Source organism: Neoarius graeffei, chromosome 9 (genome assembly GCF_027579695.1).
Source record: "Neoarius graeffei isolate fNeoGra1 chromosome 9, fNeoGra1.pri, whole genome shotgun sequence".
NCBI lineage: Eukaryota > Metazoa > Chordata > Actinopteri > Siluriformes > Ariidae > Neoarius > Neoarius graeffei.
The window spans coordinates 34279233-34294713 of NC_083577.1; the positions used below are offsets into that span (position 1 = coordinate 34279233).

General features: G+C 42.2%; 1 protein-coding gene across 2 annotated transcripts in view; it reads left to right on the forward strand.

Annotated features, from left to right (window-relative positions):
* Positions 1–12363, forward strand: part of klf7b (Kruppel like factor 7b) — a 53924-nt gene extending 41561 nt beyond the window's left edge. Inside the window, exons 4-5 of one of the 2 annotated variants that reach the window (XR_009655341.1) lie at positions 6217–6637; positions 6746–12363. Coding sequence is in view for 1 of the 2 variants with exons in the window: in XM_060929335.1 (XP_060785318.1) it covers positions 6217–6268 (52 nt within the window). In the remaining variant the exon portion in view is untranslated. Of the gene's footprint in view, positions 1–6216 lie in introns of both variants that reach the window. The other variant, XM_060929335.1, reaches the window with a different exon arrangement.
* The last annotated feature ends 3118 nt before the right edge of the window (positions 12364–15481 follow it).

Sequence of the window (15481 nt, forward strand, 5' to 3'; positions counted from 1 at the left end):
AGAGAATAGAGAGGGGGAAAAATAAGGGGGTGTGTTTCAAATACTCGAGTTATATAACAGCAATAAAAGGAACTTGGCATGGTTTTCGGAAGATGGACCAGACCATGCTCGACTACATGGTTATATACGACTTGTGAAGGGGGGAAAAGGGCAGCATTTAAATCCAAGCTTTTAAATCTGCCTTGTCAGTCCAAACTTTCTTTTTTTTTTTTTTTTTTAAATACCCCCCCCCCAAAAAAAAGTATGCTTTTCAGAGCATAATCATGCGAGAGACGAGCACCTACACACAAATAGTTCATTCAGACGCACACACGCTAACACAGTACATCAAACGTTGTCATTACATCCCACAGTCCTGTCAGAAATCAAAGCTCTCTTTGTCTCTGTGTGATGTGACAGTGATGGGTTTGGGGAGGACTGATTGAGCGTGTGTGGATGCGTGTGCGAGTGACAAAGGAAGTGTGTGTTTCCAAAAGGGAAAAAAAAAAAAGAGGAGCACAAGCAAGAGTTCCATGCACACAGGGGTAGCTTTGAGTGATGGCCTGTCAGTCGACAATAGTAGGATGCTGTCATTCGGGCCGGCCGCCTGGTGCAAATTACACGACATGGCTGCACGTGCACACCCGAGCCTGCTCCAGGTGGAAGAACAATTATACACGGCTCCCCAGCCTGCTGCCAGCTTACCACCATCACATGGGTCGCGTCTCATGCGTTCAGAAGACATCCATCCAGATCTACTCGCCTGCTCCATCAACAAACCTCGACGATAGAGTAGTCTCCGAACGCTGTCCCAACACTCCTAATTGCGCTAGGTTTTGAAGATGAACTAGGAAGGGCTTTTGGTACAGAATTCACTAGTGTTGACTGTAGGGAAAAGCAAGACTTGGCACATGGATGTAGAACGCAGCACAGTACGCTCACTGATGGTCTCTGATGCCAAGCTTTTGACAACAGCTGGGAATGGAAGTTAAGACAGAGTTCACTTCGGTCAACCCCGGGGAGCTTTTTAAATTGGGCTCTCCGGTTCGTGTTTCTTTGAATTGGACTTAATATTAACCCATGCAGAACCTCGCTGCAGAGGTGTCTAATCCGGTTGGAGAGGATACTACTCGGTACATTTGCTAGTGCTCATGTTCACAGCCATAATAAAAGGAAGTGCAGAGTTTGTTCATTTTGACCACCATGACTCACATGGAGATGGTGGTTTACTTTAAGAGAACTTTGTAACAACAAGCAGAAAAATCTATTTATGGATGCACCAGTAGATCCTGCTATTGGGTATTGGTCCATCCATTACCATACTCACATACTTGTAAAAAATAAATTAAAAAAATGCTCCAATACCACGTGAGGCTCTGTGATGTACAGTTGGTCGAGCGTATGTTGTAAGACAGAGGACGTGAAATTAATAACATATCAGGTGAAAAGTCAAATTCAGTCCAAACTGCTCTCGTTGAATTCAGAATTGAATGCCGAGCAACATACTTTTTACAGAATTAAAATGCTTATCTGTTCTTCATATATTACAAATCAAAGATTGGGAAAAAAAGGCTTAATTTTTAGAAAACTGCTGTAATATCCTGTATAAGGATCACATGGTCCAGAATGGGCCTCATTAACCAATGAGGTCAAATGTTTTTTCTTAATAACTTCTCTATTTTTAAAGATATTTACATGGAAATTGGCAGGAACATAGATGATTATATACTGAATACCAAGTTTGAACAAGAGTGCTCTGAGAGCACAATATCCCCCGCTGGCAACTGTGCCATAACTCTGGTAAAATGCGACTGAATTGAACGAAATTGCAATATGCCTATTACTGACATATAACAAGGAATCCTGTCAAATTTTCGTGAAATTTCTCCAAAAATTGTGAGAGGAGTTGATTTCAGAAGGTGAGTACCCTTCCCGGGATGGACATTGCCATGACATAATCCCCCTTCAGGCCTTTCGGCTCGCGGGGGATAAAAATTGGTAAAATCAAAAATTAGCATTTATTTAATATTAGTTATGCTAATTAGGTAAAACGTTCAATCTGTATACTCAATAAAAAAAGTAATAAAACGTTATTTCTACTACCTTCTTTGTGCTCTATAGGCCTTTGTAGTTCTCAAAAGTAAGGCTTACTAGTGTTTATATTAAAGAATATGAATGATAATATTCACAGCTTTCAAGGCGAACCTCAAAAAAACTGTGACATCCACATCCAATAAACAGTTCACGTTAACTGAATTGAAATTGACACTGGAGTTTCTGACTTCCGGTTTTTATTATCCCCCATTGGCTGAAAGGCCCGAAGGGGGATTATGTCGTGGTGATGTCCGTCCCAGGAAGGGTACTCACCTTCTGAAATCGACTCCTTCACAATTTTTGGAGGAATTTCACGAAACTTGACAGGATTCTTTTGTTGTACAGTATGTCGGTAATATGCATATTGCAATTTCGTTCAATTCAGTCACATTTTACCAGAGTCCTGGCATAGTTGCCAGCGGGGGGTATTGTCCTCTCGGAGCATTCTTGTTTAAAATATCATTCCGACCACTCCGATCTCAATATTTTTTCATCAGAACAACTCGTTATATTCTAAAATAGTTATTTATTTACATGAATCACTTTGATTTGAAAAAAATAAGTAGGTAAAGCTATGAAAACTCGCTTCAAGGTCTCCCATGAAGCATAACATCAAAACTAGCTGAGGGGAAAATTTTGCTGAATACTTGATCAGAAACCGAGAGACCGAGAGAACATCCCTATAAAAGTTATCTGATTGATATTCAAGAGTAATCCAGTCGGAAACCAATCAGAAGAGAGAGAGAGAGAGAGAGGACCTGACCGCTTTCCCATGACTCAAAAAGCACCGGCAGTTTCCCGACATCCCACAAGCAGAGTGTACTCTGTTGTACCAACTTCAACCTGCCGTTACTCCCAAAGTACTGAACAGATCTTAAGGAGAGACATTTCTTTGGGAAGCAGAGGTTATAAGCTTTTTAAGGATAGAAAATATTCAAGAGTTAAGCAATGACTGATTTGGAAACTTGGGCTACATCCACACGACAACGGCAACGAGATGTTATTTAAAAAAATATCGCGTCCAAATGGGCAACGATCAGTAAAATATCAGGTCCATATGGCAACGCAACGCTTGCTGAAAACGATGCAATACACATGCCACACCTCTAGGGGCGCTGTAAGACGGTCCCTTCGGAGACACCAGAACAATAGAAGAAGTAAGGACGCATGCGCATAAACTATTATGCGCGAGACTTCATATTAGCCACAAAGTCAGGAAAATCTGTTCGTAAAATTACATTATAATGACCAAATACAATGAAAAGTATTTTCCAGTCTCACCTGTGAAAGGTAATCCCATGTGATCTCGTTTGGACGGTAAACCTGTTGGTACAGTTAAACGCAGCACATGAATGAGGCATCTTTATTCTCCGCTTTGACCCATCCAATATGGCGGCGAGGATGACGTATGATTCTACGCGGAAGGCGGCGTCTTTAATGGTCCGGAATAAATTGAATGCTACACGTTGATGGATTAATTTGTTCTTCTACGCCCTTTTTGAGGAATGTATTGTAGGACTTAAACTAACATCTGAAGAGGTGAGATTGCTCCTTTTCTTCCCTATTTTTGCTGGCGGGATTGACTCTGCCCTAAGGGATATTTTCTCTCTCTCTCACTCACTTTGCACCATTACACCAATAAATATTCACAGTGAAAATATTTTGTAAGCGCGTTTCATGAACCAAGTTCTAGGATTTGTTGACAACTCGCATCGAGTTTGTTACACTTCTACCCGGCGTGAAGCACTCACAGTCATGTGGTTGTGACGTCATCGTAAACAAATCCGTTCTACTCATCCAGACGACTTCGCAACGGCAACATTGCCAGATCTTTCCACTCTGGAACCCGTTCTCAAAAGATTGCGTTTTGGGACACCCAAAACGCCGGTGCCGTGTGGACGCCAGGCCTAAACGATAAACAATTGTATCGGATTCACCTGAATCCGTTGCTGTGTGGACAGGGCCTTAGATGAGCGCCTGCATGCAGTTTTAACAGCACAACCAGCGAGCGTCTGATCTGGCTATAATAAGATTAATGATGGCAATCGAAGCAAAGCAGCCTGCTAAGTGGGCTGTACGAGAAGATCAAGAGGAGCAACTCCAACCCCTTCCTACTACCTTCAAAGAAATAACAGTTCCAGTATATTGTTCTTGATGATCAGCCAGTATGATTGGCAGCGAAGGATTCTGATGCAGTAAAAACAATGAAATGTACTACTAGCTGTACAGAAGCGCTTTGCCAAAGTGGAACAAAGGCCGCTCGCTCTCCACTGCAGCCTGACACGATCCAGGGGAACTAATGCACTTACAAAGAACAAGCATAATAGCCTGAATATGGACATGTGCGCGTTTCATGGCCACCATTTTAAACTGGGGAAATCTAAACCGATAAATAAAACGATCCGTGACATTCCCGAAGTAGGTTAGTCATTTCTTTCGGGATTGTTATTGATCTTGACGTGTTGTGAAAAAGCGTGCAGTCGTCCTTGCGCTCCGGCTGAAAAATGGGTATTGAGGCGGTCCTAATATCAGCTCTTCCAGTCGTACCCCAGTGGGTTAAGTTAGAAGTTAATTTATCTTAAATAGAATAGCCTCTCACGTGCTTTAATGTGTGAAAAGCGAAGTGCAGGCAAACAGCTGCTTCTCTCTGTCCTCTCCATGAGCCATTCTGTTCTGCCTCCTTGAGGGACTTCATCCGTGCGTGTGTCAAGATGATCCCACATTACCATCACAATGGACAGTGGAGAGCAGCCGTGGAAAGTTTAACAGCTAATACAGTCAGCTAACACGCGTACACACAGTTACTGTGTGTGTGTCTCTCTCTCTCACACACACACACACACACACACACACACACACACACGGCTCATCATTAATCCTGCCTAATCAAGTCCAGCCCTCCTGTTGGGTGTGGAGTGGGGCTGAGTGAGGGTGAGGAGAGGGGGGTTATGGGTGTGCCAGCTGGTATGGCAGCCAGTGTCACAGGGCCATCTGTCCAGCAAAAAAAAAAACCACACACACACACACTCGTACACACACCTCTGCTCGGTCAACCTTTTGATTTCTCATAGCAGAGGCATTAATGCACGCTATGGAAAGAAAGCACAAGGTTTGTTGTTATTCAGAAGAGCTGCTATTAGACAGACGGTAATGATGTGCGTGTTATAGACGGCTAAATCACTTCAACCAAAAATGCTAGCATTGCTAACTATATCCAAAAGCTCACAGGGACCAGTTAACATCCTCTCATTTGCATAATGCCAGTTGTACTACTACTATTACAGCGACTCCAGTTCCTCCTCTTTTTTTTTTTTTTTTTTTTTTTTAAGCACCCTTAGCATCTTTTCAGTGAACTATTTCTTTAAGCTGATCGTAATTGTCCACCTGTACGTCTTTCCCCCGCCACCCTTCCCTCTGCCCGTTCTGGAGAAGCATGCTGCGGCTCACTACTAATTAATAATGCATACAGCCAACGGCGAATTAAAATTTAAATTCTTCATTTCAATCCCCCACACATTTACCGATTGCGATTCATCATTGTATACGAATGTTATATGGTAATCCTTGTCGTTTAACGTATGTAAAATAGCGATGGTATCTCCCCTGCAGATCTTCTTCCTCTGAAATGGTTATTACCAGCAAGCTTAATCAAGTATGACGGGGGGGGGAGCCTACGGCTCGGTCCAAAACTAACCATCATGATTCAAGCGCTATATAACTAATGTGATTTTCGAGAGTAGTTTCACCACCAGTGTTGAAATAACCTCCTTCCCCCTCAAAAAAAGGAGAAAAAAGCTCCAGCTAGTCTCAATTTTCTCCTACATTCTCCTCAAAATATATGTTATTGAGTTTCTTTAACAAAGAACAGCCGAGTCGCAGCATGCATCAGTAAGCTGGCAGGCTTTCGACTTGAGACGATCTGTCATTAACTTGGGGAGAAGAATCTAGCGCTTAAATATTCTTCCTCCCCCCCCCCGAAAGCCAAATGTTGTTTTCTTTCTGCTCCGAACGACTCCATCTGCAAAGCCTGGGCTGGCTGTCATATGGTCCCCCATCACTGTAAGACCCCAGCCCGATTCATCAAACGCTGTTATGCTAGCCCTCATGATTAGCTAACATTTGCACGCTCTCCTCTTTCTGCAGGTGTTTCTCCAGGTCTGACCATTTGGCTCTGCACATGAAGAGGCACATCTGAGGAGGGTGAAGGGGAGAGAGAGAGAGAGAGAGAGAGAGAGAGGTAAGGCGGAGAGGGGGAGAAAAAAAAAAGTCGAAGAAGTGGTGTTCCCCGTCCAGAGATGAAGACTCCTGTGGAGACCTCAACATCCAAGCCTGAAGGAAATTGAGGCTACAAAGAAGAAACAAGGCAACGAGAACATGAGAGCAGAGCTTGCTGGATTCTTCACTTCTTGACAGTTTTCAAATATATATAAATATATATATAATCATGCCATTTTTCTCTTCTTTTTTTTTTTTAAATCAGTTCCTTAGCTCAAGCGACTAGCTTGGGAATCAGACACTGCCAAACAATAGCTGTTTTTTCTGCACTATTGCTCTTCTTTGTACAGTAAGTCATAAGACAGGAGACCTGTGGACACTGCATTGCTCACAAACACATTACATTTAATCAGAAAACAACACTTAATCTCTAATGTACTATCTAATGTGCTCTCAGTTATACAGACAACACCTTCTGGGGGGGGGGAGAGAAATACTTCCTTCTTCCGTTTGCACCAAGGACTCATGATAAAAACCGAACTGCGGTTCACGCCATGTACAGCAAGCTGCCACTTTGGAGGATGACGTTGCCAAACATTCTGGACAGTGACCAAGGGAGAGCTAGTGGCCAAAAGCAAGAAGTCCCTGGAAGGAGCCCGTGCGCTGACCACCTCTGCTCTTCGCTTCAGAGCGTGCTCCTCTCTTCACGCCTCTCACCTTGCAGGCATCTGAAACAATGCGCAGCGACACTTTCTTGCCTTTTTTTTTTTTTTAAAAGACAGTGTTACATAACTAAAGAACTGATGTCTTAAAACTTAAAAAAAAAAATTACAAAAAAAAAAAACTTTTTGCCTACATGAGCGTGAATGTGCACATACAGGCACAGGGATTGGGGGGATTGTTGAATATGTGAAAGGTTCAGTTCAGTGGTGACTGTCGTAACACTGACAGCAAGAAGTGTGAAGAATGCAAGGAAGGAAGAATATACAAACCCCTAAAGGACTTGGGCTGCTCGCTCGCTCGCTCGCTCACTCACTCACTCACTCACTCGCAAAGCGAGGCCCTGTGGTTTTCATTTCACTCCGTTCTGATTTGATGCAGACTGTCGCGCAAACCTGGCGTCAGCACGGACACTCGTGCGATGCTCGTTAACACTGGAAACGTTCGCTGGTTTCATGCTCAGACTGGATCCCGTTTTAGAGGAGAAGGGGCTTATGGGAGGCCCGTCTCCTCTCCGGATGCAGCTCGTGGACAGGATGGAGGAAAGCAGGCAGGTCATGTGACTCTAAGACTAGAGACGCCTGCTGGCATCAGGATCCAAAAAAAAAAAAAAAACATGAAAAGGAACCCAGTGGCATCGCGCCAGACGAACTTTGCCTGCCTGTTTCGTATCCATTGTCTGCACTGACTTTTTTCAACGTTCTCTGTGCTTTTTTTTTTTCATACAGACGAAAAAAAAAACTGAGGAAAAAAACTGAAAAAAATTAATCTCTCACATAGACACGCGCGCGCAACAGAAACACACTGATTTTTTTTTTGTTTGTTTTTTGGGGGGGGTTTTTGGTTTTGGTTTTTTTTTTAGCTTGTGGCTCTTTTTCAGAGATAAAGCTGAAAATAATCAAGGGAAAATAATTATCATGTTAATGAATGAATTAGAAACAAAACACTGCATGGCAGCCTCTCTCAAACACACACACAGATTGCTTCCTGGATTTTTTTTTTTCCTCTTTTTTTTTTTTAAATTTGGTTCTATTCCAATATCTTCAAAGTAGGATTTTTTTTTTTAATCCATTGTCGTTTTGGAGTAGGATTTCTTTCAGCCTGAAGTAGAGCTTTGAGGGATGATGATGATGATGAGAGCTCATTCACATGTTCTAGCTATTATGCTGAACTCGGCCTAGGATGAACTCTAGCATTACAGTCAGCTTCGAAATAATAGAGAATGAGGTTATAAACATTGTTTGCAAGGTCGAGCAGGATGTTGACTCGCTGAACCCTCTCCTTGCTTTAGTTGATGAGGTTGGAGGAGGAGAATCAAAGCCATTATTGTAACATTGAGTTGTAACGTTAAGGTCATCAGCTTTCGGGGGAACATCACCACCAGACTGATACCAAAAAAAATGGCGCACATCTGCTTAATACTGCTCTCAAAACAAGGCCTGCTCCTTCTTCACGTGAAATATACACACACGCACACACTATTATTCAAACACAAGGACATAACAGTCTGCTCAGTCCTGTATTCTACTTGATTTTTTTTTTCCTTTCTTTCCTGCTCAAGGTTTTTGTTTTATACTCAAAGTTCTTGGTTTGACTTCATGGGTTGAGATGCAGCAGATGCCAGAATCAGTGGTGGATCAAAACTATTTGACTTGGTGTACAATCAGTTTGGGGCATTTGTGTCGCTTTTTCTAGACACGCCATCTATAGCGCGATGCACGCAAAGCAGGACACATTCCTTCCATGACGAACCTTGATATAGAGTCGTGTTAGCGTTGTGAGGAACGCTAGTCGTAGGTCAAGGTTTCTGCTGCGCTCTGCGTTGGTTGCATCAGCCAGAAAACAACGAGATCAAGTTCGGAACATTCTGAAACGCATCGAAAAGATATGACCAACCTTCATTTCAGTGTAGTCCTAGAAACCAGCATGAATTTCATCCTGCGTTTTTAAGATGCTCACGTGACTCAGACTGAGGTTTCCTACGTTGCGTTATGAGCATCACATGACGACAACATGGTACAGTTCTTTTTATCCAAGGAGCCTGACGAAAAAAATAATAAAAAATACAAAAAAAAAAAAACATTTTAGTCATTTCCATATTCCAACCTGTAAATTTCCATTGTAAATGCAAGACGACAAGTGAAGAATTATTTTTTTGCGTAGAAATATTATAAAGTTCCAGAACCTACCAAATGATTATGAAAATAAATAAAGGCCCGTCCATTAAAATAGCAATCAGCATGCTTGAGACATCGCCTGCGCTCGTTGAGTTTTGACCCCGCCCCCTTCCGTCTCTCCGCACTCCAGAACGTCAGCAGTGATCAATGCACAATCAACTACAGCAGGAACATCATCAAATGCACACTTTGCCCAAAGATTTATGCATCTGCAAGCAAACTGCTGAGTGTTTTAAACAAAAAAAAAAAAAGGGAGAGAGAACGAGGCTTTTTATTGTTTTTACCCTCATTATTATCACTTATCAGATGCTGTCCTCTGACCGCCACCCTAAATCAGCTGAACCACATTCAACTTTTTTTTTTTTTTTCCTTTCTTTCCTGAGCATCAGTGTGTGGCCATTGTCATGGTCTTGGATATGTGTGCTTGTAAGATAGTCATTTAGTGATTTTTCTCTTTCTTTTTTTCTCTCCAAGTAGCAGTGCAGTAACAGCGAGATAGTCGCATCGGTTTTAGTCAACTTTACATATTATACAGTGGAGTTTACTGTTTCTTAAGGATTTCTAAGGTCAAAGGAGTCTTCAGGAACGTCAGAAATGCCTGTGAAGATAGAATCCCGAACTGATGGAATGGAGCAAAAAATCTGGAAGGGGTGGATTGCTTAAATATGTAACAATTATTCCACAAAATCGAGTCGTACATGAGCTGATAGCCGATGAGATGCGTAATACAAAGTTGACTATAAGCCGTGTACGACGAGATTGAGTGGAATAATTGGTTTGTTTTTTTTTTTCTATCCACGTTCACTGGATTTTTTGGAACGGAGCAATTTTGACACACCCCCCCCCCCCCCCCCCAAAAAATGCGATAAATAACTTTTTTTTTTTTTTAAATATACAAAACGTCCAACAAAAACATTTTCTGCTTAGAATGTAAACAAACCAGCGAAATGACAGTAACAATTTGTGAAAAATGCTTTAATAATAATAATAATAATAATAATTCATGAAAAAAAGAGACGCTCTTGCCATCAAATACTTTTATTCCATATTTTGTTGCCCTTTTTTGTGTGTTTTTGCGATTTTGTTTTCAATTAGTTTTTATTTCATCCTCGGTTGGTTCAGCAACGCGCGCCACCATTTTGTTTTCTTTTTTTTTTTGGCGGTTGGCAAACAAACTTAAAGGTGCATTACTGCCACCGACTGGACTGGAGTGTAGAACAGGAGATATTGGGGAGAGGGGAAATTTTTTTTTTTTTTAAGCTATTTCTTTTAAATACTTGATATACCTGATTTGATGCGCGCCACCATTTTGTTTTTCTCTACTCACGGTATATAAGCTGATAGCCTAGTAATAGAGTAGCCAATCAGAGCGTGTGATTGCTCATATCCAGTGGATGTGGATAGAATAATTGTTCTTATTATTTGGAAGCCTGATTATTTGGACTAAAAATCCACTCAGATTTTGTTTCTAGGATATTTGGTATAGTTTAATTATCTGTTCATCTAAGGCAGGAGTTTTCAAACTTTTTGCAGCCAGGGGAAAAGAAAATTACGAGTAAGGTTCCACTGAGTAATACAGAATACAGTAATAATTATTTTCTGGACTATTCTAATATTAGGCTCATTATTGAAATGTGAATTATGATTTCCTCCAGTGTAATAAATGAAATAAAAGAATACTTATTAGTACTTATGATCACAGACACCCCGCCCCCGTTTTTCTCGGATGCCACTTAGAGAACCCCTGAGCTCAGGTACCTTCCAGTGAAATAAATGACCTTGTGTTATGTTTAGGCTTAACGATGGTGTTTGTGTTCTCTTGGAACACTGAAGCCGAGGGATTTTCTGAACAGGCAAATGGTTCCGCTTGACTCTAGCACCTCTTCCAGATTGTAGGTGTACCAGTCTTTAGTTGAAAACATAAGCATTTCGATACAAAAACACACGCACTTCATATGTACTCCTAGCATAGTCTGTTCTTCGCACCACTGTCGATTGTCCACATAACATGTCGTGAGATTTCAAGATGCACCTGTCACAGGAGCACATGAGCCGTGACCTGAACGAATAGTACAAATCATGCTGAATGTGGCATTTGAGTCCCTTCGTCTACTTGGTGTCAGGTTGGATCATGTTAAAAGAGTCAGTACTGTACGTGTCATCAGACCAGATCCAGTTTGATACTTGGGGATGAATTTATTCTGCTCATGTCTTGTGATGTTTAGTGCATCTTGGACTCTGCTGTGCTTGTCTAAACTCTGTGTCAGTATATACCGGATTCACCAGTACTTTCCTTTTCCTCTTGCTATAAATATATCTATATATAGACACACATATATATCTCTTCCCCTCACTCATTCTGTCCCCTCTCGTTTGTCCCACCCTGCATCTGCAGGACAGCCGCTAGCTGCTCCCAGATCACATCCCCGGTCCTCGATCTGCTGTATTCAGACCACCTAGATTTCTACCCTTGCTTGTGTGTTTCCAACAGCAAAGTCTGAACGTCACAGGCAGTCAATAACCAGGGAGCGAGCCACCCATCAACAGTAGACCTCAACTGAAACGCAGTTCCTTGAACAGGTGCTTTTCTTTTTTTCAGCCGCTTCCTCTGCCATGGCCGGCCACGACAGCTTAGCGCAGGTTGTGTCAGAACAAAAGAGAGTACAGTATATGCCATCACTCATCCACATCCACAGTGGCACGACAAGACTCGCACCGCTTGTACAGCACGTTTCACGCTATAACAGGACCCACCCCACTCCCCCGCCACCCTGTTCATCATCGTAACCGTTATCCTCACTCGTCCACACCGCACCTACTCTACTCATCAACCCTTCACTTCCTGCTACCTTCGTGCTCACTTCCTCTCCGTTATATATTTTTTTGTTTATTTGTTTGTTTGTTTTTTCTAATCGGTTCCTTCTGGATTTTTTTTTTCCAGTTCGTTTTTGTTTTTCTCCTTTTTATTTGCTGTACAAAGTGTTTAAAATATTATTTGTATGATATGATGTTAGTATGGTAATGTTCTTTATTAAGGAAGAAGATGAAATTTATTTTTGTTACTGGTCTGTTTCATAATTCTTTTTTAAATTGGTATTGTAAGATATCTATGCAAGAACTGTTCAGTGGAGCGTTTTTATTTAAGAATGTAATATGTGTAATAAATGGTAGAATCTGACTGCTTTGGTGTGATGTGGGGTTTTTTGTGACAAATAAAGCGAATCCCTGAGACCGAGGGAGATGAAACGAGAGAAAATTAACACTGGAAGTCTTTTCATGTAGTTACCAAACTTAGGCAGGGCTTTTTCAAAGAGTCGAGACTCATTACAAAATTATCTGACTTTTTTTTTTCCCCCCCCCCTTTCTGTCTCAGCAAAGAGGAACGCATTGCAACAATGGTTCTCTTTACAGCTTCTATTAATGACTTCTTTTGTGCCCAGCAGTGCATTTTGCCAAAGAAGGAAAAGGCTGCACACTACTGTTCACAATAGGCGCACGCTGGTACTACTAGTGCGTCTTCTTAAAGCATTGGTAGTGATTTTTTACACTTTATTACAAATTAGACACCTTCATGAATATCTACAAGCCCCCCCATCAAAAACTTGTCTCTAAGGGACACTTCCTGCATCTCGTCCTTTAATTAGAGCTGTTACCAGTGCACCAGTGTCTAAGCCGCCATTTGTAAAACCCATGCCCATGACTTACACATTAAAAGGCATAATCAAATAACTGATGGCTAATTAGAGAGTAATTATGAGGAAGAAAAAGGTGATTTTACAGCACTCTAGTCATGTTAATGTCTTCCAGAGAGTTTTTTTTTTTCTTCTTAGTCACAGTTCCTTATGGCTATAATTGAAATTTGCACTATCATTGTGGCGCTCCAACAGGACTCCAAGGCCCAGTTCAATTTAAAATATTAAATCCCTCCCTCACTAGCGTCCCTTTTAAAGCGTGTAGGCTATATGTCATTGTGTGTAATTCAATATCTACAATTAATGTTTAGCCACAACCCTGTTCTAGTGGGGGGGGAGAACAATGAACCAAATGAAGACTGATGCATGGAGCAGAAGTTAGCCCTACATTATGGGGAAATGAACAAATCCTAATGGCACAGGAAACAGTCTTAAGTCTCCTGTGTCCATTTCTGCATACACGTATAGTCAGCCTACCAAACCACAACATGCGCTTTGTGTGCCTTGATTAAAATCAGAACCATAAGCAATAATTAATCCTCAGTAAAATTCTGTAATTGAGGGGGTAGCATGTGGCGGTGACTGCTTAATGAACTGACGCATCAACTCTTACACACATGCAAAAGGACACCAAATTCTGCCTGTTGTCATTTTTCGGTCTCTTGAGAACCACGTCAGCTACTTAATGTGCATATCGCGGCCCACCAGTTCAGCAGAGCAGTCACCCCTCTCCCCTTGGCGCAGGGATGAATGACTACATCCAAAACCACACACCCCTATTACTGTAATAAATAGTACCACTGCTGGCATAGCGTAATGGCATATGTTATGAACCTCTCTTCCTTTGTCTTCTGAGAGGAAGCTAGCCAACGAATTTGGGTTACCGCTGTGCAGGAAAAGTAATAACCTTTTGACGTTGCTACTACAACAAATAGTTTCAACCCTCTGAAATACAGTAAGTTCAAATGTTTTTAGAAGCATTTTACACTGAGGCACAAGAGGAAAGACATTTCACAATGATGTACTGATCAGTGATCCAGTCGTCTGGAGAAAGAAGGTAACACGTTGCTAACAACAATAAGGTAGATTTAGCGAACTGACTCAACACTCTGGATGAACACAGAAAACTAAATTGTCGATTCGAGTAAAGGTTAAGTGATCCGGTCCTTAAAAAAAGGGCTTTGAGACATTTTCTCTCCCATTTTCTGTCCAATTTGATCACCCAATAGCCAGCTGTCCCTGATCATACGGTATGATGGCTACTGGTCAGGGCGAGTGGAAGCTAACACGTGCTTCCTCTGATACCCGTTTTCCACCAAGGCAGATCCAGGGCCGGTTCTTAATCTCGAACCAGTTCATGTTTCAACAGCCAAAGAACTGGCTCTCAGCTAGAAAAACTGGTTCCAGAGTGGCACCAACTTTTTGAGGGCCTAGAACCAAGAATCGTTTATGTCAGGGGCTAGGAACGGGATTATCATGACCTACAGGACCAGCTAAAAATTTGTGACCACTGTTAAAAAAAAAAAAGAATTGGCGTCGCATCTAGTCTGACAAATCCAAAGAACAAAAATAGATGATGTAGTCTTTCATTGTTGTTGTGCTTGTCACTAGCAGCACTAGTGTGAAGGACTAGCTGGGCTGGCTAGCAGCTAGGCAAGCGACTGAGAAAGCAGACACACATGCAGTGACATAATGGCGTGGCTCTAGGGAAGCTTTCTAGCCCATGGAAAAGCATACCAGTTCTTAGAAGGTTCACAAGTTGAACCAGCCCAGAACTAGCACCTGGTTCATGGTGGTGGAAAGTGAATATGAGACGCAAGAAGCCAGCCAACTGCATGTTTTGTTTTGTTTTAATTGATGTTCATGTTGCATCACAGGGCAGCACATGACTCTCAAAGGAAAGTGCTATCTGCCCTCTTCCGCATACATGAGCTCACAGATGCCCACGATTTACTAACGTCATTGTGATTGACAGATGCGAGAGAGTACGGCCAATTTTGCTCTCTTGGCTACAGATAGCTGTGGCATCATCAGGATTCAAACAATCGGGGTGCCATTTAGCAATCTAGCAAAATAACCCATGTTAACGCATCCCAATGAACAATATCTCATGTGTTACAAAATTTCTTGGCTGATAATGGCTGCATTTTGCTCTTATGTGCGTAACAGGGTTGAGTTTTCAGCAGAGAATTAGCAAATACACATAATTTAGTTAACTAGCATCCATGCTGGGGCAGCACGGTGGTGTAGTGGTTAGCGCTGTCGCCTCACAGCAAGAAGGTCCGGGTTCGAGCCCCGTGGCCGGCGAGGGCCTTTCTGTGCGGAGTTTGCATGTTCCCCCCGTGTCCGCGTGAGTTTCTTCCGGGTGCTCCGGTTTCCCCCACAGTCCAAAGACATGCAGGTTAGGTTAACTGGTGACTCTAAATTGACCGTAGGTGTGAATGTGAATGGTTGTCTGTGTCTATGTGTCAGCCCTGTGATGACCTGGCGACTTGTCCAGGGTGTACCCCGCCTTTCGCCCGTAGTCAGCTGGGATAGGCTTCAGCTTGCCTGTGACCCTGTAGAACAGGATAAAGCGGCTACAGATAATGAGATGAAATGAGA